The 25,921-nt window shown below is 41.6% G+C and overlaps 2 protein-coding genes across 3 annotated transcripts in view; both read left to right on the top strand.

The window, feature by feature from the left end:
* rps6ka3b (ribosomal protein S6 kinase, polypeptide 3b) overlaps positions 1-10,980 on the top strand; it is a 55,227-nt gene extending 44,247 nt beyond the window's left edge. Inside the window, exons 15-22 of one of the 2 annotated variants that reach the window (XM_069666927.1) lie at positions 987-1,109; positions 1,185-1,274; positions 3,228-3,386; positions 4,373-4,534; positions 4,821-4,897; positions 5,000-5,117; positions 5,641-5,781; positions 6,306-10,980. In XM_069666927.1, the coding sequence (XP_069523028.1) occupies positions 987-1,109; positions 1,185-1,274; positions 3,228-3,386; positions 4,373-4,534; positions 4,821-4,897; positions 5,000-5,117; positions 5,641-5,781; positions 6,306-6,428 (993 nt within the window). In that variant the 3' untranslated portion in view covers positions 6,429-10,980. Of the gene's footprint in view, positions 1-983; positions 1,110-1,184; positions 1,275-3,227; positions 3,387-4,372; positions 4,535-4,820; positions 4,898-4,999; positions 5,118-5,640; positions 5,782-6,305 lie in introns of both variants that reach the window. The other variant, XM_069666926.1, reaches the window with a different exon arrangement.
* A 6,962-nt stretch (positions 10,981-17,942) lies between these two features.
* eif1axb (eukaryotic translation initiation factor 1A X-linked b) lies at positions 17,943-24,335 on the top strand. Its single transcript, XM_069667653.1, has 7 exons — positions 17,943-18,100; positions 18,870-18,953; positions 20,945-21,048; positions 21,489-21,539; positions 21,772-21,853; positions 22,165-22,256; positions 22,969-24,335. The coding sequence occupies exons 1-7, from the start codon at positions 18,085-18,087 to the stop codon at positions 22,972-22,974; spliced, it is 435 nt and encodes a 144-aa protein (XP_069523754.1). The 5' UTR covers positions 17,943-18,084; the 3' UTR covers positions 22,975-24,335.
* The last annotated feature ends 1,586 nt before the right edge of the window (positions 24,336-25,921 follow it).

The following is a 25,921-nucleotide window of genomic DNA, read 5'->3' as shown; positions in this document are numbered from 1 at the left end:
TTTATGCATTTCAAATGAAAATGAACACGTCGCGCAGCCGTCGCGCTTCCTGTGTTGCCCACAAAAGCACACATAGACCTGATGCAGTCAGCCACAAACTAAGTCTGGTTATGTGAAGAGAGCGATGTAACAGCTGTTTCTAGGTGTACCTTACTTTAACAAAAAGGTCCATCTCTTTAGGGATCATTTCTGTTCAAATATAAAGGTGCATGATATGTGAATACCTAAGAACAGTACATGTACGTCATGTCTGTGCTAAATAACAGTACTTGCTATCTATCCTGAACAGCGTTAAAGCCTAACTGTAGAAACAGAAGCAACAGACAGAAGGACGTGTCTGTAATTTTAGATGCAGTCTCCAGTTTGTTCTGAAATGCACAAAAACAAAGACTTCAAGGACGAGGACGATTTGGTCGCGTTGGCAAATGTTTGTCTGATAAACATCCCCACCTTCAAGGGACAGATGCACACAGCTGCTTCTGGTAGAGCAGCTTTAAAGGCAGGGATCGAGGGCGATACGGCCAGCAAATCACCATTCTGTTTATTCAATAAAGAGAGTTTTAAATAACCATACCATGTTTCTTTGTGTTCTTCTTTTCATTGGAACTTTTATACAAACCATACCAGCTGCCTGACATGGACAATTGACTTAAAAGAAAAAGACTGACAACAATCCTAATCCAAATCCTTCCTTCCCTAGAACGATACTTTCAAGTCTAACAGGTTAAAGGTTACAGATTGGACGCCTCCTGCTCTAAACATACAACTTCACTTTCCTTAATGTCTGCCAAAATTAAGCTAGCTTGTGAGACCACTTGTTTTGCGAGATTACACGAGATTAGCTCCCCGCTAAAGAATATCTACCCTCGCAGAAATATGATAAATGTCCACGTTCAATAAAACAACAACAGGATGCATCCACGACGTTCTGCCTGAATTATTAGGAGTAATGTTTGTGTTGACGTTTGTGTCGTTGCATGTAGCAGCTGCACAGAAGCACGTCTCAGTTCTCAGACGCCTACGAGATCAAAGAGGACATCGGCGTCGGGTCGTACTCCATCTGTAAGCGCGCCGTCCACAAAGGAACCGGCATGGAGTACGCAGTCAAGGTAGCTAAAAACACGACGTCCTCGCAGCCTGCCGTTTGTTAGCTTTCCGTCATGCTAACGCTAATTCTGTTACAGATCATCAACAAGGCCAAGAGAGACCCGACGGAGGAGGTGGAGATCCTGCTGAGATACGGACAACATCCCAACATCATCACCCTCAAAGACGTGAGTCACGTCTTCTTATTCAGAGGATTTTTTTTGTTAGGGAAACTTCTAGAAACGGTTCTTCTTCTACGCAGCAGTTTGTACGTGAATCAAGCAGAAAAATTCCTCTCAAAGCTGCTATTTTATTCTGAAAATATCACCTGTTTTTTTTACCACTCATAACCTGAGTATGTGTTGAATGTGTCTGAGCAGCTGGTGGACAAAACAGTAATTTCCCTGCGTTGATGCTAACCGTTTCAGTTTGGTGACTCACTCTTAATAAAGTTATAAATATCGTGTTGCTGCTGGGTGAAAATGCCCTCACTTGCATCACTTCCAGGACTGATTATATCTGCACTCATGTTGCTTTGTTAAAAAAGCTGTTAGAGATGAATCAGCTTGTTTTCTAGAGATTATAAATAAACCGTTTTTGTGTCTTTTACATGTTTTTCGAGCTTCAGTGGAGCTCTTATCTTTAGACTGCCTCCGTTTTCTTTTTCTCTTTCATTTCAGTTATCTTATTTTTCCATATCTTAAACACATATTTAAAAAGTCTACGAGTGAAACTCTTCACAGTTTATTTTTGTGATTTTATTTTCTTATTTAAGGAAAAAGGGAGTCGTAGTGTGTAGAGTCAGAAACAGGGGAGGCGAGAGAGGCGATGACTGTAGCCTCTGCCCAAATAAAGACTTCAAACGATTTGTTTTATGTTGATCGATGAGTGAACTGATCGTTTTAGCTTTAATATTCATCATCTTAAAATTAAGGTAACATAAAAAGTTTGGTTTCAATATCGAGACATTTCCAAACGATACCCAGCCCCGGTCACGGTCTCAATCAATCACCGTAAAACTTCAAATAAAAGCAGATCCCGATTAAATACAGAGTCCACTTTACTCGCCGGATGTGGCTGCACGTATGACAAATAAACGCTTAAATTACAAACCAGTACATTAACGTTTTTTTTACCTCACTCAAACGCCACATGTCACAGTTACCGTGGCAAGCCAAAAACTGTCTGACCTGGATGCTTTCTGAGGAAAAGTCAGCAGTGAGACTCTTCCAATGATCCCGAGAGAGATAGAGAAAAGTTTAACTGCGTAGTTACAGGAGGAAGCAGGTAAACGGTCAGCTGCAGCTTGATATGTGCGCGTGAATCCACAGTGCGCGACAGCAACATCTGTCTCCTGGATGAAGGCTGAAATAGTTCACACCACAGTGAGTGACTCTGCTGCGCTGCTGCTTCATTCACAGAAATAAAAAACAATGGTAACAAATGTTTTTCTCCGTCTCTCAGGCGAGGCATTGAACAAAATCGGGTTAGACGTGCTGTCCAACGGGTTAGACTAGCGTCCCAAATAAAGGCAGGGCGAGTTCATAGCCTGAAGCAAATAAAAGTAAAAGTTTTACAGTAATTAATTACTGCGTTTCCCCTGCAGGAACTTTCCCAGGGACTTAAGGAGGTCTGAATAAGTCAAGGGCTTTTATTTTATCCCCCTAAAGGTTCCTGCTACGCGTGGGGGGTTATTTTCTGTTCTCTTCATGTCAGAAAGTCTAGAAAAATGTCCGCCCATATGTTTAACAGTCTTCTTTGTTATTCCTAAACTAACAAAAAGTATTTAAACTAGAAAAATACAAGTTAAAGTCTTGTTTTGTGTTGATATATCATCATTTCTAAAGATGATACTTTATTGATCCCCGGGAGGAACGGTCCATGTTGTTGGTCAAAGAAGCGTTAAAGGAGCTGAGATTGGAGACCTTAGTTCAGACTGAACGTTCCTGAGTTTCATTGTGACTGTGACTCATGTGAGCCTGTTGGACCCGTAATCCTCACACTGCATGTTTAGTTGCCTCTGGTGGAACACATATCCAGAATCAGCAGGCGTTATCTGTGTGACATTAGTAAACTGAGTAAATCACTCCACGGAACAATCCGCTGACTGAGCTGTTGTTTGTGTGATGTTGGTGACGCAGGTGTACGATGACGGCCGCTCCGTGTTCCTGGTGACCGAGCTGATGAAAGGAGGCGAGCTGCTGGACAAAATCCTCCGACAGAAGTTTTTCTCCGAGCGAGAAGCCAGCGCGGTCCTCTACACCATCACCAAGACGCTGGAGTACCTGCACGTACAGGGGGTACGTTACAGCGGCGACTCGCCCATTCAGGAGAAACTTTTCTTACATTTCTAAACCAATATTTTTATGTGTCCAAGCCCGCAACAGCCGAAGCCGGAGGCGTTGTGTTTCCCCTTTTTTATCTGTGTGCCTCCTTTCTGTCTGTCAGCGTGTTCGTCCTATACTCGACAAAACATCTCAGAGAGGGAGGAAATGTAAGAGGATGGAATATGTTCAATATCGGCACACGCTTCCAAACGGACTCAAGGATGAACAGATTTTGGTGGTCAAAGGTCACGACGACCTCACGTATTTGACGATAGCTCAAGAATCCACACGCTAATTACGACGCAGTTTCACAATAAAAATCGCCGAACAGGATAAAACGATGAAGTGATGACATTTATTGTTGCAGAAGGTTGTTCTGAGCACATCACGCAGGTGCAGGGCAATCAACTAACAGCAGCAGCAACGCAGCGCTCTTCTTCAGATCATTGTGAACCCTCAGTGTGCAGGCCTTTCTTCTTTTTCTTGGTGATGACATTTATTAAGAAAAAAGTTAAAAGGTCAACTTAACAGCGACATCGTGATGTCCTTTTCTGGCCATTCTTGTGAACAGGACATCTCAGGAACGCCTGGAAGGAGTTTTATTGCATCTGGTTGATTTTTGATACCTGTCCCAGAATAAGTGGATAATGTTGCCGCACGTACCTGTTTGTTCTGCTGTCACGAGATGAGTCTGCAATCAGTCACATGCTCTGAAGAGAAATCTATAGATGTTTTTTCAAGTGAAGAATTGAATGTACAGGAGAAAAGATGGATCAATATCGGCATGTTTCAGTTAGGATCAATAAGAAGGTTGAAAAAAAAAGCCTCTGTGACTGGATTAAAGTCCAGGAAATACAGAAGAAGAAGAGAACTTCACGTTCTCTTGATGTTTTCATTTGAAGGGACTTTTCTTCCAGTGAACTTTAACGCCTGATGTGACTCCACTTCTGTGTTTGCAGGTGGTGCACAGAGACCTGAAGCCCAGCAACATCCTCTACGTGGACGAGAGCGGGAACGCCGAGTCCATCAGGATCTGCGACTTCGGCTTCGCCAAACAGCTGAGAGCGGAGAACGGTCTGCTCATGACGCCGTGTTACACCGCCAACTTTGTGGCACCCGAGGTACGACACCTTTGTGTCTTTGTGTTTTTGTTGCATCAGTCTGGTGCTTTTATTTTCTTGATTAAACTCCTTGAAATGGGTCTGTTTGACAAGTCTAATGTCTGTGACTGTGAAACACGTTTAAACAGCGGTTATATACTCTCCTGTCAGGTGTTACTGTGAGCATGAAAGGTTTAAGATGTCTCATTCAGGAGGTGTTGAAGCTCTCGGCGACAGCAGTGTGGCAGAGAAGCAGAGCACATGTTTAAATAAACAGTGTTAAACACGTGAAACTGTTTCCTGGCAGGTGTTGAAGAAGCAGGGCTACGATGCCGCCTGCGACATCTGGAGTCTGGGAGTGCTGCTCTACACGATGCTGACAGGGTGGGTTAGGAGCTACGATAACTGACTCCTGAGTTTATAGTGCAGTAAAACACAGAACTCTCAGGTATGTAAACATAAACACTTCTCTTTGTCTGTCTCCAGCTTCACCCCCTTTGCTAACGGTCCCGAGGACACGCCGGAGGAGATTCTGGCTCGAATCGGCAGCGGGAAGTTCTCGCTCACTGGAGGATACTGGAACTCTGTGTCTGCTGAGGCCAAGGTGTGGACGTGAACTTTGTTTTCAACAAACATGAACAGCAGCGTAAAACTATCTGACTCTGTTTAGAGTATTTGGAGCGGTGGAATTAAACTGAATACATTTCCTAAAGTTCTGTACTTTAAGTTTCAGGTACGAGTACTTTACGTATACTTCTCCTCTCCTGCATGTGAGAGGCAAACATTGTCACAAACTGTTTGTTCAGAGCTCAGGAAAACAAGCTTATAATGATCTTATAGACCATGATGCATTGCTGTAGATCAAATTATCCACCTGTATATAAAGTAGTTAAATAAGCACCAAGCTAATAATCTGCAGCAGTAAAACAAACATATATTAGAGTAAAACACTGACAGGGAACATTTAAGATACGAGAAATACAGGATACGGGACATTCAGGTGTCGCAGCGAGACAAAGACAAAATAGCAAGTCAGTAAATACAGTTTGAAAATAAGACGTATACAACTGCGTTGCGTATTCAAACTTCCTGACCCTGAGCTCACATGTGACCTTTAACCCCCTCAGGATCTGGTGTCCAAGATGCTGCACGTGGACCCCCACCGGCGGCTGACAGCGGGTCAGGTGCTGCGACACCCCTGGGTGACGCACAGAGACCAGCTGCCCAAATACACCCTGAACCGCCACGACGACGCTAACCTGGTCAAGGTCTGTCTCCCTGCAGAACTTTATGTGCTCTTCATATCCCAGTTTATTCATGTGCTTATGATCGTTAGCATTTCGTGCTGCTGACTCAGAGACAGCTTCACACCTGGTGTGAAGCTTTGTGCAAATTGAAAAGGGTTTCAAAATAAAAGCGTGCGGGTGAGTAAGTGTGACGTGCAGAAGAGGAATGATTTCTGCTGCAGGTTTCTGCCTCAACGAGCAGGAAACACCTTCAGGCACGCATCAGATCCACCGCAGTGGACTCTTCACTCTTTTAACAATTCACCCTGAAATTTGTCTGAAGATTTTTGTTCTTTTGCGCAAAAGAGTCGTCGTGGAAATGTACAATAAAAGTAGCCACAGCATGTGGTTCACTCGAGCATGCAGGAGGAGTCTGATCTTTGACTGCTCCTGTTTGTTAATCAAGAAGTAAAAAGCGTGAGTAAGATGTGTGAAGGTTTATGAAGGCACCGTATCTTTGCTGCTTCCTGTTTGGTGCTGACTCTCTGACTGCCCTCCTCCTGCAGGGAGCGATGGCGGCCACCTACTCGGCCCTCAACAGGAACGTCCCTCCGGTCCTGGAGCCGGTCGGCTGCTCCACTCTGGCCCAGCGAAGGGGGATGAAGAAGATCACCTCCACCGCTCTGTGACCTTTAACCCCCACATCTCCTCCTCTCAACTCTGACCTCGATCTGACCTCCGCCGGACCTCCTCCTCCACCTCCTCGCTCTCCCTCTCTGGTCCGGTGGGACAGACTACTGATGAACCCAGGAACCGCTAACGCCAAATAGGAACACCTCCGCCCCACTCCTCCTCCTCCTCCTCCTCCGCCCTTCCTGTCCGGTCCTGCACCTTAAACGGACTCTGATTGGATCTCGTGGTTGAGCTGCGATGAGAACCCGTCGCTGCCGAGGCCGAGTCCTCCCGCGGCGTCTTTGCTTCGGACAATCAGCGCGTCAGGAAAATAAAAGTACTGTATTTATTTACTTCAGACGGGGGAGTCCGAACATAGGAACATGGTTATCTTAATGTATGCATTTAAAGAGCTAGGATCATTGTTATTCTACTGTCGTCATGGTTCTGCGTAGCTGTAGATCCTGTATTTAAACCTCAAGTAGCCTCTGAGAAGACGGCGTCTACAGAGAAGGACAGAAGGCGAGAATCAACGTGCTCTAAAACCTGAGGAAAAAGAGACAAAGCATTTACTCACACTTCAGCTCAGACTCGATGCTTCCGGGAAAAGTCTCAGGAGCACGATGTTTTACATCTCACACTTCCAGTATTTTACCTTTCAGGTGCAAAAAACAAAGAACAAAAAGCAAATCGATTCATGTCAGCCATTTCAAAGTCCAACAGTTGGTTTATGAATCGAGCAGTCTGTTTCAGAATCGTACATTTAGGAGATCAAATGAAGCTTTTGTTCCTGCAGGTTTCACATAAACTATAAAGACAAGACCGTGATAGTTTATACTCGGCTTCCTGTCGACAAATCCCATTTAAGGTCGTCAACACTGTCTGACTTCCTGTCTGTAACGTCTCGGCTCCACGCTCCCACTGAAGACGTTAAAAACATCTTCTTGAAGGACTATTTTCAGCTGCGGATTAATCCACATTTGGTGCTCTAGTGAGTGTGTGGGGCAGCAGGAGAAGAAGATAAATCAGGCTTAGATAGACAGACGCTTCTACACAGATTGTTTATGGTGCAATAAAAGTGATCATCGTAAAGTTATGAACGACAAAAGAGCCGAAACAAAACCACAACGATTTAACCTTTAACGATCTTTAGCCGTATTAATTCCTCCTCATGATAAACAAATATTTTTTATCTTAATTATGAGATAAAATTTACAATAATAAGTTTCTCGTTCGTTCACTGTCACTGAAACAAATCAGAAAATAAATAAAGACGAACGAGGCAGATTCTGCCGTTGTTCTGTTCGTCTGTTTTAAAGCTGCACACGGTGGTGGCGCCCTCTGGTGGCGAAAAAGAGGACTGACTGTTTGATCGTTGAAGCACTTTAAGATGCACTCTCTCTCTCTTTCTCTCTCTCTCTCTCTCTCTCTGGGGAAAAAGTAAAAAACAAAATTTGCAATAATAACATAAAAAATAGGATTTTGGGTGCTGGACTTTTAATTGCACTAAAATATGTGTGCAGGAATGTACGGCTACTTTTACATCATTAAACGAACAGAAAGAGGACGTTAACAGACTCTGATGTTGCATTTAACTCTTATTATTATTTTACTCTCTAATCAGCTTTCTTTTCCTCCCGATGTGTTTACTTGTGATTTAACGAGGCAAAAACCAGAGGTGCAACAAATACTAGTCGTTTACTGAAGTAAAAGTAGCTTTAGAACACTGTAGACATGTTTGTTTCAAGTTTAAAGTCCTGCAGCCACAATTTCAAGTTCATCTAAAGTACATACAAGCACAAAAAGTAAAGTACACTTATTATGCAGAGACGCAAAATTCAGAGAAGTTAAAAATGGAAATACACAAGTCACAAAACAGTCCTTATAAATAGAGGAAGTGAAAAACACTCCACGTCTGGCAATGACAGAGAGAATCCAAACATGTTTGAAGCTTATAAACGATATTTCTTACCTTGTGCAGCTTTAAGACGTGTCAGGTTATTTAAACTGCAGCAGCAGCTTTAACTGGAGGAGACAGTTGACTTTTACCCAACAAACACCGGAGGATCCGGGGGGCATCTTTCTGTCACGCACCCTTTGTTGTTTCTCGTGGTGATGTGTTTATCTGCAAACAACAAGAGGAGCTAACAGGCTGCTCGAGGACGAACTGTTGGACTTGCTTCTTGAAAAAGCAGGTTAAAAAAAAAAGAGCTTCCTGCAAACACAGACAGTCGCCGGTGTGAGACAGCATCTGACCTTCTTCTGTACGAGCCGAATGATCGTCTCTGTGTGTGCAGCAGACGGGGAGCTGAACTGTAAATATATAAACATGTACGAGCAAAAAAAACTCAGGTTTCTATGAATCAAGACAATGCATTTTTATATGTGGAGCAGGGGAGAGAGATGTATATACAAAGCACACGGGCATGAGCGACAGGAGGCGAGCATTTATGAAAGGACGAGAGTTTTATTCCAAATGTTGTCATCCGCCATCTTTGAGTTACACGTCTTCCCAAAGTCTCACTATTTCACGTCACGATCTTTAACGTGTTCGTCTCCATGAGGATCTTCTGTCTGCAAAGCCCTTTAAGAGAAACTCAAACGTGTAGCAGAGAAAGATTTAAGAACATTCCACTTGTATTCAGGCCTTAAAAATACGTGAGAGAGTGGACGCCATCTTGGAGGTTCAGAAGAAAGGCGGACTCTCCTCTTAATTGATTTATTAATGCAGAGTATTGGGACTTATTGTTTGAATCCCTTTCAAAGTAAGAGTCCTCGTCGAATCATTTTATAATAGGAAAAGATTATTAATTAGCTAAATGAACTGTTTTTTAATTCATGACGGTTGCAGACTCAAAACATTTTAAATAAAGAAACACATTACCAAGTAAGATATAAAAACATTCAGCCAGTTAACCGTCCTTCAAAGTCTTTAAAAAACACTTTAAATGTCCTTAAAGTATCAAAGTTAAAGCTCTCATTCTGCAGGAAAGTCACAGGTTATTTTTACCGATGCATCACACTATGTGCAGTATTTGTAGCTTGTGCAGGTAGAGTTACTTTGAAGTACTTTATACTCAGAACCCAGAGTGGAAACGTCTCTGCTCATTAAAGGTGGAACATTTTTTTATGTTTCTATTAGTTTAAAAACATGTTTTAATTCTAAATATAAAAGTAGAAAAATGTTATTATGTTTTATACAACAGTTCTGACCAAGTCCCACTGGGACGTTTCACTCTGTGTATCCCTCCGCCTCAGCCGGGTGTTCTGAACACTGTTAACATCACAGCAGAGCGTGTGTGTCTACATTAATCAAGCTGGTGCCTCTGAGTCGCAGCAGACTCTTAATTCACCGGCTGATCAACTGAAACAAAATGTTCATGATAAAAACAGCTGATCTGTGGTCACCTGTACACACAGTGCAGGAGGATGTTAGTGTTGCTAGGCAACAAAAGCTCAGTTTCAGTCAGGTTGAGGAACTAGTTGAGTCAGTGGAGCAAAAATAATCTGTTGTTGATTGTTACTGTTTACTATTTGCTGCTTGTTAACTGTTGTATCAAAGTAATGTCACACTCGAGGTCGTGATGTTGTGCTGAATATCAGCACGCCCTCTCGTGTGAGATTACTCGAGTCTTATTCCACTACATTCATCTGACACTTACAGTTACTTTTACATAAAATCAGCAGGTGATGTGATGCTGTGTTACACTGTAGATCTACCTTATGGGGCACAAAGCAAACAAAACAAGTATTCATAATAAAAACACAATATTCTATAACACTTTCAAATGAGCTTTTCTGCATAATGAGTATTTTAGTGTTGATACTTTTGTACATTTATTTCTACTAAAGTAACATTTTAAATTCAGGATTTTACTTCTGCTTCTTCTAAAGAAGAAAAGGACTCGTCTCTTCCTACTAACTGAAACCAAATCACTTCCTTCTGTCTGGAAAACTTCAAATTCAACTTTACCAATAAAAGTGAACTGGCCCTTTAATGACAACACAGAATCAGTTCTAAGCTAACCTCTTCCAACACTCCGCGGTGAGATATGACCTCCAACATGGCCGTCGCCGTATCAAACCCTCTGTATTCAGGTGTGTAACGGTTGTCCTGTACCTGTCTGTGCCTCCTTTCACTTGTTGGGGTTTTAAACTTTATCGACAAGCGGACTGAAGACAATCAGCGAGCACTAAAACAGAACAGGAAACCCTTCATACGTCATCTTTTTATGTGACTGCTTCCTCCCTGTGCTCGCCTGAATGTGCGTCAACACAAAGGGATGAAACTTTAACTGCTCTGAGACTAAAGTGATTCTTGTTTTTGTTTTTATATATAATATGAGATATATAAATGTTTTTCTTTGGATGTACAGCTCTGGGATAAAGGAATGTAAAAGATTTTTTTCTGTAATTATGAACACGGGAATAGCTTTCTTCTTCTTCCTCCTCCTCTTCTTCTTTTATCTGATCCTGTCAGCCGTATTCAGCCCTGCTGCTACACCAGCTCTCTGTTTTTGTACCTGCAGTGAGAGTTGGACTTTCTATGAAAATAATAAAAGAATAATCAGCTAAAAAAAAAACTGCATCACGAGTCTTATTGAGCACTTCGTGGTTTGTTTAGTTACTTTAAAAGTTTTTTGCACACAAGGAATGATGAGAGCAGGGAAAATATACCTGCTAAAGCCCAGCACGTTAGCATGCCTACATTAGCATTTAGCTCAAAATTGCTGCGTCATCTTGCCATCACAGACTGAAGTGGACGCAGCCTGTCAATGCAGAAGGGCCTCAAACGTGCATTCTGTCCGATGGCCAGCAGAGGGCGACTCCACTGATTGTGTAGCAGTCTATGTGAAAACGAGATACTTCTCACTTGATTAATGACCTCAGTAAACATTTCCTAATTTGTTTATGGTGTTAATCTGTAGTTTCAAGTCTTCGTCAATACAGCATGATGTTCATTTAGTCAGTTATGGTCCTTGTGTCCTGGCGTTTGTGACTGACATCACTAGCATCCCAATCATAAGGTGCTTTTCGACAGCAGGAACTTTCCCCGGGAACTAGGAACCTTTTGAGGAACTCTGTGCGTTTGGACAGCAGGAACCAGGGTCTAAATTTAGTTCCAGGGTCGTTGACTTACCCCCCTGAAAGTCGCTGCTCGGGGAGTAGTACTTTCCAAAGGTCCAGGAACTTTCAGGGCGGGGTCTGATCGTTTCTGACTGGTGGAGTACTCACATGCTGTGTCCGAAACCGTACTGCCTACTACATACTCAAACAGTATGTACTGCATACTGCCTACTAACCTGACTATTAGGATGACGGTGGCATCATACTCAGAGCCGTCTTCTCCGTATCACGTGACATAATCGTGTACGTATGTCCGGTCTGATCTCCGGTCCATCTCCGCCATAGTAGAAGCTGAATAGGGGCCGTTGAGTACAACCAGTGAGCTCCCGTCTCATACTCAAACATCCGGGCCGATCTAGTACACATCCGGGCATTTCTCACATACACAAAATCGCTCCTTTTTAGCTCCACCCTCTTGTCCATATATGGTCAGTGCTGGCTCCAAAAACACAGAAGGCTGAACTTGAGGCTTCAAAACAGTCTTTCTTTTGTCGTCTCTGCTTGTTCCTTTCTGTGAATGTAGATTTCCTTTTGACATTAACCACCTTCTTATGTCTTTTAAGGGAAGAACATTTAAGCAGCTGTTTTAAGTGTCTGTCGAACTGAAGAAGAAGCCAAGTGGTTTATTTTATAACCAAAACCAGGCAAGCCACGCGTGCACGCAGGGTTCATGGCCTCGGTATGCATACTGTATTATATTACATTAGCAGTTAATGATAGCAGCTCGAGTGTTTCACAAAATAACACGATGCAGATAAGTCAGTGGTGTTTCCCTTTAATGGTGTCAGAAAAAAAACAAGAATACTGTTGCAGAGAGAAACTGTAACAAATAAAAAACTAAACATTAAAGATTTCATTTATAAAACTCTACTAAACGTTTAATAAACACTTGAGTCTGTTGTAGTTCATCTCATGTTGATGCACCAAACCCAGTTCATATTTCAGTCGTTTTTAGCACCTTTCTTTTGAACGTTTCGTCCTTGAACAGTCGAGTACTTCCTCTATATTATAAAACAGGCAGGTATTATTTTAATGTCATGATTCAAAGTGAACATTGTGTCGAATCATCTCAAGTGTTTTCATAATCACTGGTGGGTGTTTAAATCCACACGTTGAGCTTTAACTTCAGTGAAAGAGTGTCGTCATGCTTCCTGTTTCAGCATATAATCAATAACAAATGAGGACGTAAGGCCACACACACACACAGCCTCCATGGTGCCCAATCTGCGGGCTGGGGTCCCTAACAGGGTCCAAACGTAAATCTGAGGGGTCCTAAGATGATTTAAGCGAAACTAACGGACAAAAATATATTTATTCTGATTTAAGTGTCCCTTACCTCTCTCTTACCTCTTGTGAACACAGACGGGTTGTAATAAAATTTAAATAAATTCCCAAGTAGCAAAAATATTTGGAAGAAGTTCCTCTATTTGACCAAAATGACCTGGACTGCTGAAACAGTCATCGTAGCCTCCATCCATCTTTTTTTCATTCATTTTCTTTGGCTCTAAAAAGGTCAAAAATAATACTGACGGATTAAATGATCATTTGATCCAAGTTAATTTTCTACCTCAGAATAAGAGATTCAATGTTTTACAGATTACGTTCGGACAGCTCCATCTGATCCAGGGCGTTTGATCCTTTTACAACATCTGTGCACACATTTCATTTTTAAGCACACTTGAGGGACTTCGCTGAAGAAGAAGAAGACTGTGATTCGACCGAAAGCTCAGGAACAGTTTTAACAAGCCAAGAAGAGAACTTAGAGTCGGAGCATCTGTGTTTACATTTTCTTTTTGCTCACTGTGAGGATATTTACATGCATGCAGGCGTTATTTAGAGGGACACAAAGACTTGGATCGTATTGTGTTGTTAGATTCACCGGTCCTTCACTCTACAGACAGTTATTCTAAACATTTCAACATCTGAGGCCGAAATTTGTTTCACTTCATGTCTATTAAATTCGTTTTTAATAAGACATTTTGTTTTTAATTTTATGTCTTTAAAGACTTTTAATGTTTTTAGTGAAGCAACACGCTGACAGAATGTTTCTGGGATTTAAAGGTTCAGCAGCGAGCATCACATTCATGCCCTGATGAATGTTACCAACATTATCAGCTGGTTATTCTTTCATGTTTGTGGTAAAGCAAAGAGCACATGATGAAGTTAAACGTGGGAAAAAACTAGTGTTGTCTTTTAAATTAGATATTTTAGCCGCCGTTTTCATGTTAAACCATATTTTGTTTCCCTGCAGGAAAGAAACCTGCAGCCGTTCAGTCAACACATGAGCTGCCGTCTGCACGTAAACACCTGAATGATTCACTCTCTCACTTTGAAGCTGCAGCATGAAAAGATTCTTCGACTGTAGCTGGAGTAACTCATGAGTAATACAGAATATACAGTATTTACACACACATGCATCGACTCAAACACCAACGAAGAAGAAAAAAATACAGCATCAACACTGCAAGATGAAAAAGCACCTTTTTTCTTTTACACCCCGAGCCTTATGAACGTCAGAGAGAAAACAAACGTTTTGCATCATTATAAAACAGAGAAACTTCTACAGATATTTTTTACCATCTTTTGAAAAAATATTCAACTAAATCTGAAAGTTAGGCGAGTTTTTTTCTGATTTACAAAACATTTCTGTCAGTTATTACACACCAGCTTTACTGGAGCTGGACAGAGATCATGGTGGAAGTTATGAGAGTTACGCTTCCTTGATACCACTCTCATGTCTATAGCAGTTCTTTAGCTAAGCTTAGCATCAAGGCTGCCAACAGCAGCTAGCGCTGCTGGCAAAACCACCTCTGAAGTTTGCTCATGAAGTTAGATTTGAATGGCTTTATCTGTGCAAAAAAATACAAGCGTTAAAACAACACTTTGTTGTTTCGAGTGGGGGCTGTGGAGGTGTGCAGTGACTGCAGTCTCATCTGCTTGTGGGCAATTGTTTTTATCACACCAAGGTTATCGTATGGATCAAACCAGGAAGGCTTAGACTGGTGTAAGAGCAGGCGATTGTTGGATGATCCGCGCGTTTTCGACGTCAGGGTGGGGCGAGTTTCTGCGGCTCTGTGAAACTCATGATCTGGCTTTCACATCCACCTCAGGCTGTGACTGATCAGCACTTACACATGCAGGTAGCCTCGCTATGCTAAGTGACTGCTGGCGACAGTAATTCTCTCATCTGAAAGAAAGTAAGCGAACTTCTCAAAATGGAAACTGTTTCCGTCCAAGACACAAAAATAAGACCCAGGTTGTAAATAAAAAAGGTTATTTCCCTTTTTCTCACAAGGCCACTGTTAACAAAACTGTACTCACTCCACACATGACACTGACGGACGCTAAGGATAGCAGACTCCACCACATGGCACCAGTTATGAACATTATGAGGCCAGTTTTGAGAATGAATTACAAAAAAAATAGCTTTTCATAATTTCAATAACTAACAAAATAAAAATTAGTTCAGTTTAGTTGTTGATGCATAAATGTCTGACCAACAGGAGGTCACCGAGCTGCTGCCGCATGAGTCTATAAACGGAGACAGAAAGGATGAAGCGTGTCAGAAGTCAGAGTCGTCTGTGGCGGAGTTATCGGCGGCGGCGGCAGTAGGGACCGCAACGACTGCAACCGCCTGCGGCTGGCTCACACCAGGCCCTTGCTTCCTCTTCTTCTCCTTGTTGTGGTTTTTGATGTGAACACTCAGACCCCTCTCTGTCATTTCATAGATCTGACACTTGGCGCAGTGGTAGGGCGTCACGCCGATGTGCCTGAACCGATCGGCCAGGTACGGCACGACTGACTTGAAGCCTCTGTTACAGATGTTGCAGCGCGGGATGACTCCCGGGTGCTCCTTCTCCATGTGCTTTCTTAGACCCCACCTGGACCCTTTGAAGCCCGTCTCCTCTGTCTCGGATTTGTTTTCTGTCTTCGCCGGGCAGAGGACGCAGGAGAAGACAGTGTCCTGGTTGGCGTGGCGTTTAGTGTGGGCGTCCAGTTCGATCTGAGTGCGAACCTTTTGCTGGCAGGTTGTGCAGAAGAATGTCTTCTTCCCCTCCAACTGGTGCATTTGTTTTAAATGAACAGCCAAACCCGAGCCTCTTTTAAAGAACCTGCCCGGCGGCGGGCACAGCGAGCACACCAGTCTTTTACCTTCATTCATTTTCATCAGATCGCTGTAGTCCTCTCCGAGTTCCAACACACACTTGTTGCTTACAAACTCCTCCTTTTTCACGTCGTCTTCTTCTATCAGCCTCCTCTTCCTCGGTTCCTGTCTCGGCCTCTGTGGCCTCTGCAGTTTGGGAATCACGGGTAAAGGAGCTCCGGTCTCCTCTCTGACTGCAGGATGTTTAATTAGTGACTTTTTGGGCGGGAGCGGTCTGTCTACAGACATCGTGAACTGGTAGCTCTCGCCCTCCTCCTCAGGATTTGAATACTCAATGACATAGACGTCATCTTCCTCTTCCTCCCCAACAACATCCTCCTCCACCGGCATCGAGTACTCCATCTCATAGTACGCTGCGGCGCCATCTTTCACCTTCCCCCCGACATGAGACTGCTCTCCTGCAATATGTGTGTCATCTATTCTCACCACCGTTATCCCGTCCATCCCACCTGCACCGTCCCAATTTCCATTTGCCACAGAGGAGGATGTTGCTTTTCCTCCGACAGCCAGGCGTTCAGAAGAGGTCTAACATGAGACAACAAAGACTGTTACATGTTTCCAGACATCAGATTAAGTCACATCCAACAACACAAACTGAAGCTGGTTATTCTGTTTAAAGGCTCTTGAGAGCGCAATAAATAGATTTCTTGTTTGGTCTTTAAAATATTAGAAAAATAATGAAAAGTGCTTTTTTTTAGTTGCAGTCCTAAACGTAACACTGCAATGTTTTTCCCAGCATGCAGCTGGTTGGTCATGTTGCATTTCCACGGTTTTATTGTTGTTTATTAGAGTAGAGTAGTGTCTTCATGTTAGCATACTCTCAGGAGTACATGAACTTTTGTAACTGTGGTTTGTGCCAATAACCGAGTGTAGCCTGTGTGTAACTAAAAACATAGTTTAGCTGAATATTTATACACTTAAAGTGCCTTATGTAGAGTTTTACACAAAAAAAGATTACATTTCAAATAGTATTGGAAAAGCTTACTCTATTGTTTAGAAACGTGGGAATTAACAACATGATAAAACCACTGTTATAACAAAATCATCACAAATGATTCTTCTTATTTAAGTCTAAAGAGAAGCAGGCACATTTCTTTTCTTGTTTCATTTTTAAGGGATTTTTCTGATCAACATTTTTAAATACACATTTAGGAAGAATACAACACTCACCGTGATCCTGCTGCTGAAGTCAGCCATCACAGCCCAACCTCGTTGACCAGGTTAGCTGGAAAGACAACTGCAGCTAGCTTAGCGACGAGGTAGCTAATTTTCTAAGAGTCTACAAGCTCCAGTTGGAAATAGGGATACGTTTTAACTTTGCACACCAGTTGGCTATTTAACGGAAGAAACTAAGAGTTTAAACGCGCATCTAAATGTTTAAAACACGAAATAGTGAGCGTGTAGTCGCTGCAGGAGGGTAACTAGCGTTCGTTCAGTGGCTGAGCATAACCAAAATGTCTATTTTCTCTCGAGGAAAATACCAACACTAGAAGCGCGTCGGAGGTACAGCGCGCCCCCTGGTGGCGCGGAGGAATGCAGCACTGCCCTCAATCTGGAAATACACCGTGCGTTGTCGTGTTATAGCTACGGTATATGCTTCTACACTTCGCTGGAGGTATACTCAGTTATTGTACTTAGGCACCATTTTGAGGGATTTATGTTATTTTTTACTTTTTCTCATTTACATTTGAGAGGGGTATGTTCTGCACGCAGCACAGCTGGAGTTAATTGCGTTGTAAATCACGATTGGTAATATTTGATTTTTATTTCTAGATTAAGCGGCATAAGTATATATAAAGCACTTGACATTACCTTTATCTTGACTGGCTGTAAAATGTAGTCTAGCTAAGACATGATGTTTCAGCAGAGGTGGAAGAAGTACTCAGATTTTTAACTCAAGTAAAAAAAAAAAATAGCAGTAACACAGTGTAAAGTACCCTTTCACATGTAAGTCGGAATTTACTTCAGTAAAATAAAAAGTATCACCATCAAAATATACTTTGAGGACTGAAAGTGGAAGCAGAGTGGATTACAATTGATGCATATATGTAAAAGGGTCATATTACTGTTGGGTTTTTTATGTTTTAATATATATTGTCTATAATATTGCATTTTTAATACTTATATTCTCCTACAGTAAAGCCGTTGACTTCGGGCTATTGTCTCTGGAACAAACACCTTTTTCAATAAAGCATTGGGGTTTTGAATATCCTAGCTGACGCATGCGCAAACAGTTGGAGAGAATCAGTGGTTACTAGCTAGCTTCTCGTAGCGTTCAGTCAGTTAAGATCTGTGCTTTAGCCGACTATTGTTAACAGTTATTGTTTAACCGTAAAACGTTTCTACCGAGCGGAATAAACGTGACCGAGGCGTGAAAGAATATGCCCAAAAATAAAGGTAAGAGATTGAAGAAGACGTTAACAGATGTCTCAGTGATGTTAATTGTCTTCGCGCTGTCGAGCCCGCCGTGAAGACACACGCAGTGAAAACGTGACACCGACCAGCTAAGGCTAGTTAGCCACATAAATTACAGTCATTACATAGTCGTCAGCGGTTTTTGTGTGTAATTAAGTCACTTAGCACGAATCTGGCTAAGAATGTTAAGAAGTCAGAGTAGGCCAGAAAAAGTTGCTCATCACTTTTTATATGCTAGCCGGCTAGCTAGCATACTTGGCAGTGTAATTCCGTAGCTAGCTGACACAGCTAACTAGCTAGTTGCTAGTTAAACCCCACCCCGGTCTGGCCCGTGACATCTGGGACTTTATTTTATCTAAGATATGACCAAGTGATCGTATATCAGGTTATTAAAGTGACTTAAAGATGTTATCTGAGTGTCCTTAAAATGTAATGTCTATATAAAGTCACTAATTTTGTTCGAACTATCAAGAGAACGTCAACTTAAATGTTAACGAACATTGCTGCTGTTGTCATTTATTTTCTTTTATAGAATCCAAGTCAGACAGAAAGTGACTGACACTAGCATTTTATTTAATGCCATGTCATTAGTCGTTTATAGGCCGTCATCTGTTGAAGAAGTGTGTAAACTTTATGTGAACACGATCAGAAGTAGAGTTAACTAGAACAGAGAGCGAACTGATAAACACAGTGAATAGAACCTTTAAAAGACGAATGTACGATATAAACACTTACCTTTTTCTACTTACAGGTAAGGGAGGAAAGAATCGGCGACGTGGAAAGAACGAGAATGAGTCTGAGAAGAGAGAGCTGGTGTTCAAAGAGGACGGACAGGGTGAGTCCTTGTTCTGGTGCAATTTTTCAGGGTGATCTGGGGTTAGAGGAGCCAGCTGTTGGCTGGGATAGTACACGAAAGATGGTCAATTAAAGAAATGTCACTTTATCTTTGTGCTTGAGAGTTATGCGTCTTTCTAAGAGGAACTTAGTGTTCAGTTTTATTCCTATGAAGTTAAATCAAGGACACAGAATAAACAGTTCGCATTAGGTCTAAATAGGTCAATATGTGACTCTGTAGCAGCCATATGGCAATCCAGTTGACAGTTGACATATCAGCGGAGGCATATCTCAGGCAGAAATTCTTACACAGGTGAAAAGCAGGCAAATCGTAACTATTAAGTAGATCCTTAATGCTCAGTCAAGTAACAGACAATGTGTTTACAATTATTTAAATTATTGATAACCATTGAATCAACAACTTTGAGGAATGAAAAGCACAGACATGTCTTCCTCTCTGACAATAAACTGAATCTCTCTCAGTTTTGGACAGTGAGTCGGACAAAACAAACGCATGAGCAAGGCCTTTGTGAAATTGTAAAGGCCATTTTTTCACTGTCTGATATTTGATAGTTTAAACAAACGATACGTTTAATAATAGAGTAGCTTGCAGACTTATTTATAACGGCACCTGTTATTTGCAGTTCAGCATCAGCTAAGCCTTTTTGTTTTATAAATGACTGAAAAAATATACAATGATTAATGATGCTTTATTGTAATGTTTCTATTAGATGTCATTTAATTTACCAACACGCAGGTTAGGGGAAGAATTGCTTCAAGGGCCTCGGGACAATTTTATCATAGGAGAAGAGAAATAATATACAACCAATAAGGTTGCTGAGTCACCACATGATAACTTAAACCATTTAAACATGCAATCTGCATGATACACAGATAAGGCCTAAAGAGATATAAAGTCAGTAGCTTAGTGCACATTGTTACTAAAAGCCTCACTAGATGGTAGTGTCAGCCTGCAGTCCTCAGTGTTCAGAGCTTTGACTGCAGCACTTATTGCAGCCAAAATCCCTGCTGGCATGGAAGTGAGCCTAATGTGTGGAGGAGGCTTTGCTGGTGCAAGTAACACCTCTAGGTAGACGTGGCAAAGTGAGCTTAATGCACAAAGTTTTGTTTAGAGCAAGCGCTATAAATATTGTGATGCACACAGAACCCTTACAAATGTATGTCATCACATTTTCTGCAAAGGTTTGTAAAATTATCTGTGTAAGTCACATTTTACTATATGAATGAATTTAAACTGGATCTCTGTCGGCCACAAATCAGACATGACAACATTGACCTGGTATAGTTAATTTAGTCAACACAGGTGGGCATTTTCAGGGGATGTCATGTGATTGAAAACGTAGAAAGTACATGGATTATACAGTTTACGCTTCTTTTATTCCAAAGCTCTCCATCTATTTCTTTCCTGGCTGTTTTTTTTTACAACCACAACAGCAGAACTGTCCAACTCAAGTGCAGAGGCTTCTTCAATTCCCACCCGTCGGCTCTTTTGTCTCATCCTTTACCTTTTTATCACGTTACGTTTGCAGTCTCACAGGAAATTTTGGTGTAAGTTGTCAGACGCTGTAGCTTTGTCCAGTGAAATTAATCCCAATGATGTTTTTAGGACATTCTGTTCTCCAGGGTTTCCCACAGGACATTATTTACCGCAGGTCATGAGGGCGGTAAAAGCACCTCAGTCATTAAATATGTCACTTTTTGCACCTTATAATGTTGTGTTGGTTTCCTGTGAAAACAAGCTTTAAGTTTCAAAGCCTTGATTTACTTCAATTGAGCACCTCACCTGTTAAACACACCAGGAAACTTTATCAGCTGCATATTAACTGTGTTTTATTTCATCTATTTGCTATCTGAGTGTTTTTTCAGAAGCAACTGTTTTACCAGTTTTAAAGCAGAACTTCAGATCGATTAATGCTTTTAACTCACTTCACTCTGTTAATTCCCTGCATCCTCTGTTCTCGTCTCTTCCAGAATATGCTCAGGTGATTAAAATGCTTGGTAATGGGCGTCTGGAGGCCATGTGCTTCGATGGAACTAAGCGGCTTTGCCACATCAGAGGAAAACTCCGGAAAAAGGTAGGTCTGTCCCGACCCTCCTCTCGCACTTTTTCTCCCTCCTGCTCACAGAGGAACCCCCCCCCCTGACGTAATGCTGCATCAGCGTGTTCTCAATGGTCTGTCAGCCACCGTTCATGTGGCAGCATGGACTCAATTGACCGTGTGTGTGTGGGTTAAAAAGGTCAGTGTGTAGGGGCGCTGGTTTGGCTCAGTTGGTAGAGCATGCGCCCCATATACAGAGGCTACAGTCCTTGTTGCACTGATCGCAGGTTCGACTCCCGGTCTGACGATCATTTGGTGCATGTCGTCCCCCACTCTCTCCTCCCAACATTTCCTGTCTATCTTCAGCTGTCCTGTCAATTAAAGGCTAAAAGCCCAAAAAATAATCTTAAAAAAAGTCGGTGTGTAGCTGTGCGTATGACACAGGTTAATCTCTGCTCTGTTTTGTTTTCCTCTAGGTTTGGATTAACACGTCAGACATCATCCTGGTCGGGCTGAGAGATTACCAGGTGTGTTGCGGTCTTCAGATAAATGTCTGAATCACCAAATCCTATTTAAATATTCATGATTATTCTCTTATCCATAACTGTACATTTACACAACCCCAACGTTCACCTCTGTACTGAGGCTTTGCTACAGGTCTTTGTGGACAGTTCTGTGTCATTTGCTTGTATATATTTGCCTATATTTAACATTTGAATCTAAAAACTGCACTGCCTCACATCTCGACTCGCTTTTCAGGATAACAAAGCTGATGTCATCCTCAAGTATAACGCAGACGAAGCTCGCAGTTTGAAAGCCTACGGAGAGCTGCCAGAGCACGGTGAGTTAACCCGCGCGTGACATGAAAACCACCAACGCTGCTGGATCCAAATACTAGAAGAGTCTAGAATTTCTTTAATCTATTGCAATCAGTGTAAACTGTTTCTGTTGTCATGGATGGTTTATGCAGCTCAGAGGGATCAGACTTTGAGAAACTGAAATATTACATGCACTTCCTGACTTTAAACAGCAGATGTCCTCACAGTCCCGTCTTATCTCACACATGCTGTAATCATATCACGATCAGTTCTCACTTGATCTTGTTCAGATCTTCTCCTGATCCATAACCTCTCCCTCGTCTTCCTCTTGCAGCCAAAATCAATGAGACAGACACCTTCGGGCCTGGAGACGACGATGAGATCCAGTTTGATGACATTGGCGATGATGATGAGGACATTGACGATGTAAGATCCTTTTATGTTTAGCTTTTCCTGTTTGTAGTTAATGGGAGTGAGCGTCTGTATCTTTATCTGACTGTAATTAGAAATCTACTTAATAATAGCAATAGTACCAGTATGACACTTTGGTAGATTTATTATGAATACAGCTTACTTTAAACCTTGGTTTTTATTTCACTCTTAACAAAAAATAGTCCACTAAATATTATCAAAGGACCGGCACATGCACAGGAACTTTGCCTGAATAAAATTAGCACAATTCTGACTTAAATCAATTTTATCTGACAAAACAACAAGTAAACTATGTTTAATTTAATAGCAGATTTTCATACCTTCTTTTTTTAAACACACGTTTGTCTGTAGGGGCCCTACCTGTAGGTCTTCAGTTCCTTTTACTAGTTGGTTAAAACTCAAACGATTGGTCAATGAATCATTTATTTCATCGACTCTCCTCACCTAACAAATGTTCTGCCTTTCTATGTCTAACATGATCGTAAAAACAATTTCTTCTTTCTTCTTCAAGACATCACTTATTTTGTGACCCACAGAATTTAGCTGAGTTGATCTTATGTTTTCGTAACACAATAAAAGTTGGATAAAAGCTTCAGTAATGTTGTGATGTGGCAGGAAATGAGCAGAAATCCAATTATAATAATAATAATGACAAAAACTGTTTGAAAACAAACGTTGACATTTTTCTGTTTTCTGTCTGTTCCAGATCTAAAGACCTGCTTCTGGAGGGGGAAGGTGGGATTTTGCTAGAGATGCTCCGATTGGGATATTTTGCGCCGAGACACCGCACCGATAATGATTATTTTTATTAAGATCAGCCTATGCCAATCCAATACAGTTAATTAATATACAATATGTTTCATTTTATTCCAGTTTGTTACCATCAGAAGACATCTTTGTTGTTTTGGAGAACTTAAAGTGCATTTCACGTAGGGGGGGGGAAACGACATCAGTACTTTGAGTTTAACATGAAGACCATGAGATGCTGCATTAGTAAGACTGTCTCTGTTATCGGTCGTAGAAACTGAAGAGCGACGCAGACATCTTGCTTTCTCCTCCTTCATGCAGTTGGATTGGAGGGTCAGAGTAGGCTGATCACCAGCATCTTATTTGGGGCGAATACCTGGAGCATTGCTCGATTTGTCCCTTTGTTTTTTGCTACATCAACACAAACGGCAAATGTGCCTCGTCTCATTCAGTTTTTCTTTCTGTATTCAAGGAACACTCGTTTACTCTTTAGAGAAGGCTCACGCCGATACCATGACTGCAAAATATCTCACAGCAAGTGCGTCATCTGTTTAAAATGTATTTATATTGATTTCACACTATGTGGAATTTAGTAACAAGTACAGAATCTCTGGATTCGACAATAAAAAGATTTAACATTTTGTTTTATTGTTTTTTTCCTTCGGCAGTCTGTATCATTGTAGCCTGAAAGACAGTTTAAGAGCTGTTTATCAATGACAGAAGAAAGATGATAGTAACACTGAATATGGCTCCGTGTCTCTGTAGGGTTTTCACTTTAGCGTCATATTCCACTGAAAATGTTTTCAATGAACTATTTGCTCGTTTTGGATTCAACCATGGCCGACTGAAGGTGATCCCTCTCCCCTTAAATCAGAAGAAGAATCAAATGTATTTTTCTATTGTTTCCCTTTTTTGTGTTTCTGTCTGTTGTTTCGTTTCCATGTTCTGTTTCGGCTGCTCGCTCTGTGGCTTCGACACAGCGTGAAGCTCAGCCCGGTCCGCCACTCTCGCCTCATGCTGGACCAGCGGTTCCCAAACCTTCTCCACCACAGACTCACGCACCAGTAAAACCTCACATTTTGAGCCTATGTGTTCTCTGATCTAGAAAATCCTTTAACAGCCAAATACAGAACTTTATTTCCCTTCCCCAACCCCCTCTCTGGAAACTCCCCCATGTTTCCTGAGAGGGGCCTAGCACCTCAGTTTGGGAACCACTGCTCCAGACCACATGGGGTCTGATGCTGCTGTTGCTGTAACTCTGATAAATAAAAAATGTACTATGATGTTTGAAGGCTGGGTTTCCAATAAAGATCTTAACTCCACTGACCAGGCATAGTGGTTTTTCAGGTGCTTTGTGCACTTCCTGTGCCGGTCTGAAGGTGGCGATATTGAGCTAAAGTAGGTGCTCTATGTCCCTCAGATCTCAGAGCCAAGGGCATCCATGGCTGCTGAGTGCTGACAGGGAACAATATGTCTGTCCAGACACAAAACATATTATATTAGCAAGAGTCTGCCATCACAGCGAATTCACATCCCCGCTGTGCGTCTGAACCTGATCTCTGACCAGGCTGCTGGTTGTGTTTGTGAATGCTTTGACTTTCTCTTCTCCTATAATGCTTGAAAATTCTGATTACTTTTGTTTTTCAACGATGTTGTCGTATGTTTTTACCCCAAAACATTGCAAATTTTCTACATTCTCCCAATGGGAGACTTTAAAGTGCTTTGAATTAGAGTTTAATTCTCTGAAGGCAGCCCCAAAAAATTTTTTCCTTTGATTAGGCCTAGTTTATTTTTTAATTAAATTATTTAACAAAAGAACCATGTAATGTTTTTAAATGGCAGTAAATAATGATGTGGTTGCCAGTTATTGTTCTCAACAGACTCAGCTGCAGAAATACAAAGCAGTGAGACAGAAAAATATGAATCTTTAAACTTGTCAGCTAAATGTAGTAGAGCAATAAGTACTTGCCTCTCAGGTGCAGTGCAAATTTGTATCTAATTGCAGTACTTCAGTAAATATACTGTCCCCCACTGACTGAGACACAGTATGTGGTCATGATTGTTTTCATGCTGGTTTATTTCCAGCAAAATACCGTGTAGTTATTTATAGTGTTGGCATCTGACATGACTCAGTAGACTGCTTCGTGTGTGAGTTTCTGTGTGGTGACCCATATTGTTTGTTAAATGTATGACGTAATACCGCCGCTGGGGCTTGGATTGTGCCTGGCACGTGTGCTTTGACACGAGCCAAGCAGCCGCGCCAAAGCAATACAGTCAGGCACGTGAGGGTGTAGAGAGAGACGTTCATGATAATTAATAAACGGTTGTTACATGACATGATGACACTTGATATGAACATTTCATTGAGCTGTTTTCGTTGTAACTTTACTGGAAGGTTGGTTTCATTCTTCCGCCCAGCTCCGTAGTTCTTGTACAGCAGCCTTTATGGTTGCTAGGTGACGCATAACGGCGAGGCGTGAGTGAAGTTTGGCGCATTAATATGTAAATTAGCCAACTGTGATACGGTCACAGTGATAGGTAGGCTAAACATTTATTCGCCTAAAATTGACTAAACCAATAAATGTATTCTTTATAGGTAAATAATTATGTTTTTTTTTAGAAAACAATGACACATTTACAGCTACGGAGAAGAATTCTTTTTGAATTTTTTTGAATTTTCATTATATTTTGAGGTAGGGGAAAGGTAGATCCGAACGTTGGTCCTTTTTATCATTCTAATATGTCTACACTATTCGTGAGTGTCTGTTTTAAGTAAGCATTAACATATACAACATATTGCTCAGATGGAAAACTAACATTTATGCTAGCTCTGAGGCATATGAAGCCCCCTCCCCTCCCTTTTTCTCCTCCATAGGCTCCACACTCCTAGCATCATATTTTCCTCCGTCTTT

Source organism: Semicossyphus pulcher, unplaced genomic scaffold (assembly GCF_022749685.1).
Source record: "Semicossyphus pulcher isolate SPU_LCO1_2020_fin unplaced genomic scaffold, fSemPul1.0.p SCAF_18, whole genome shotgun sequence".
In the NCBI taxonomy this organism is placed as follows: domain Eukaryota; kingdom Metazoa; phylum Chordata; class Actinopteri; order Labriformes; family Labridae; genus Semicossyphus; species Semicossyphus pulcher.
Note: the sequence above shows the minus strand (reverse complement) of the source record. Positions and strands in the feature narration are given on the sequence as shown.

Excerpts from the sequence above, each read along its gene's own strand:
- eif1axb (XM_069667653.1), top strand. Across the intron at positions 18,954-20,944 it reads GTTCAAAGAGGACGGACAGG|AATATGCTCAGGTGATTAAA; the intron begins GTGAGTCCTTGT and ends CGTCTCTTCCAG. Across the intron at positions 21,049-21,488 it reads GAGGAAAACTCCGGAAAAAG|GTTTGGATTAACACGTCAGA; the intron begins GTAGGTCTGTCC and ends GTTTTCCTCTAG.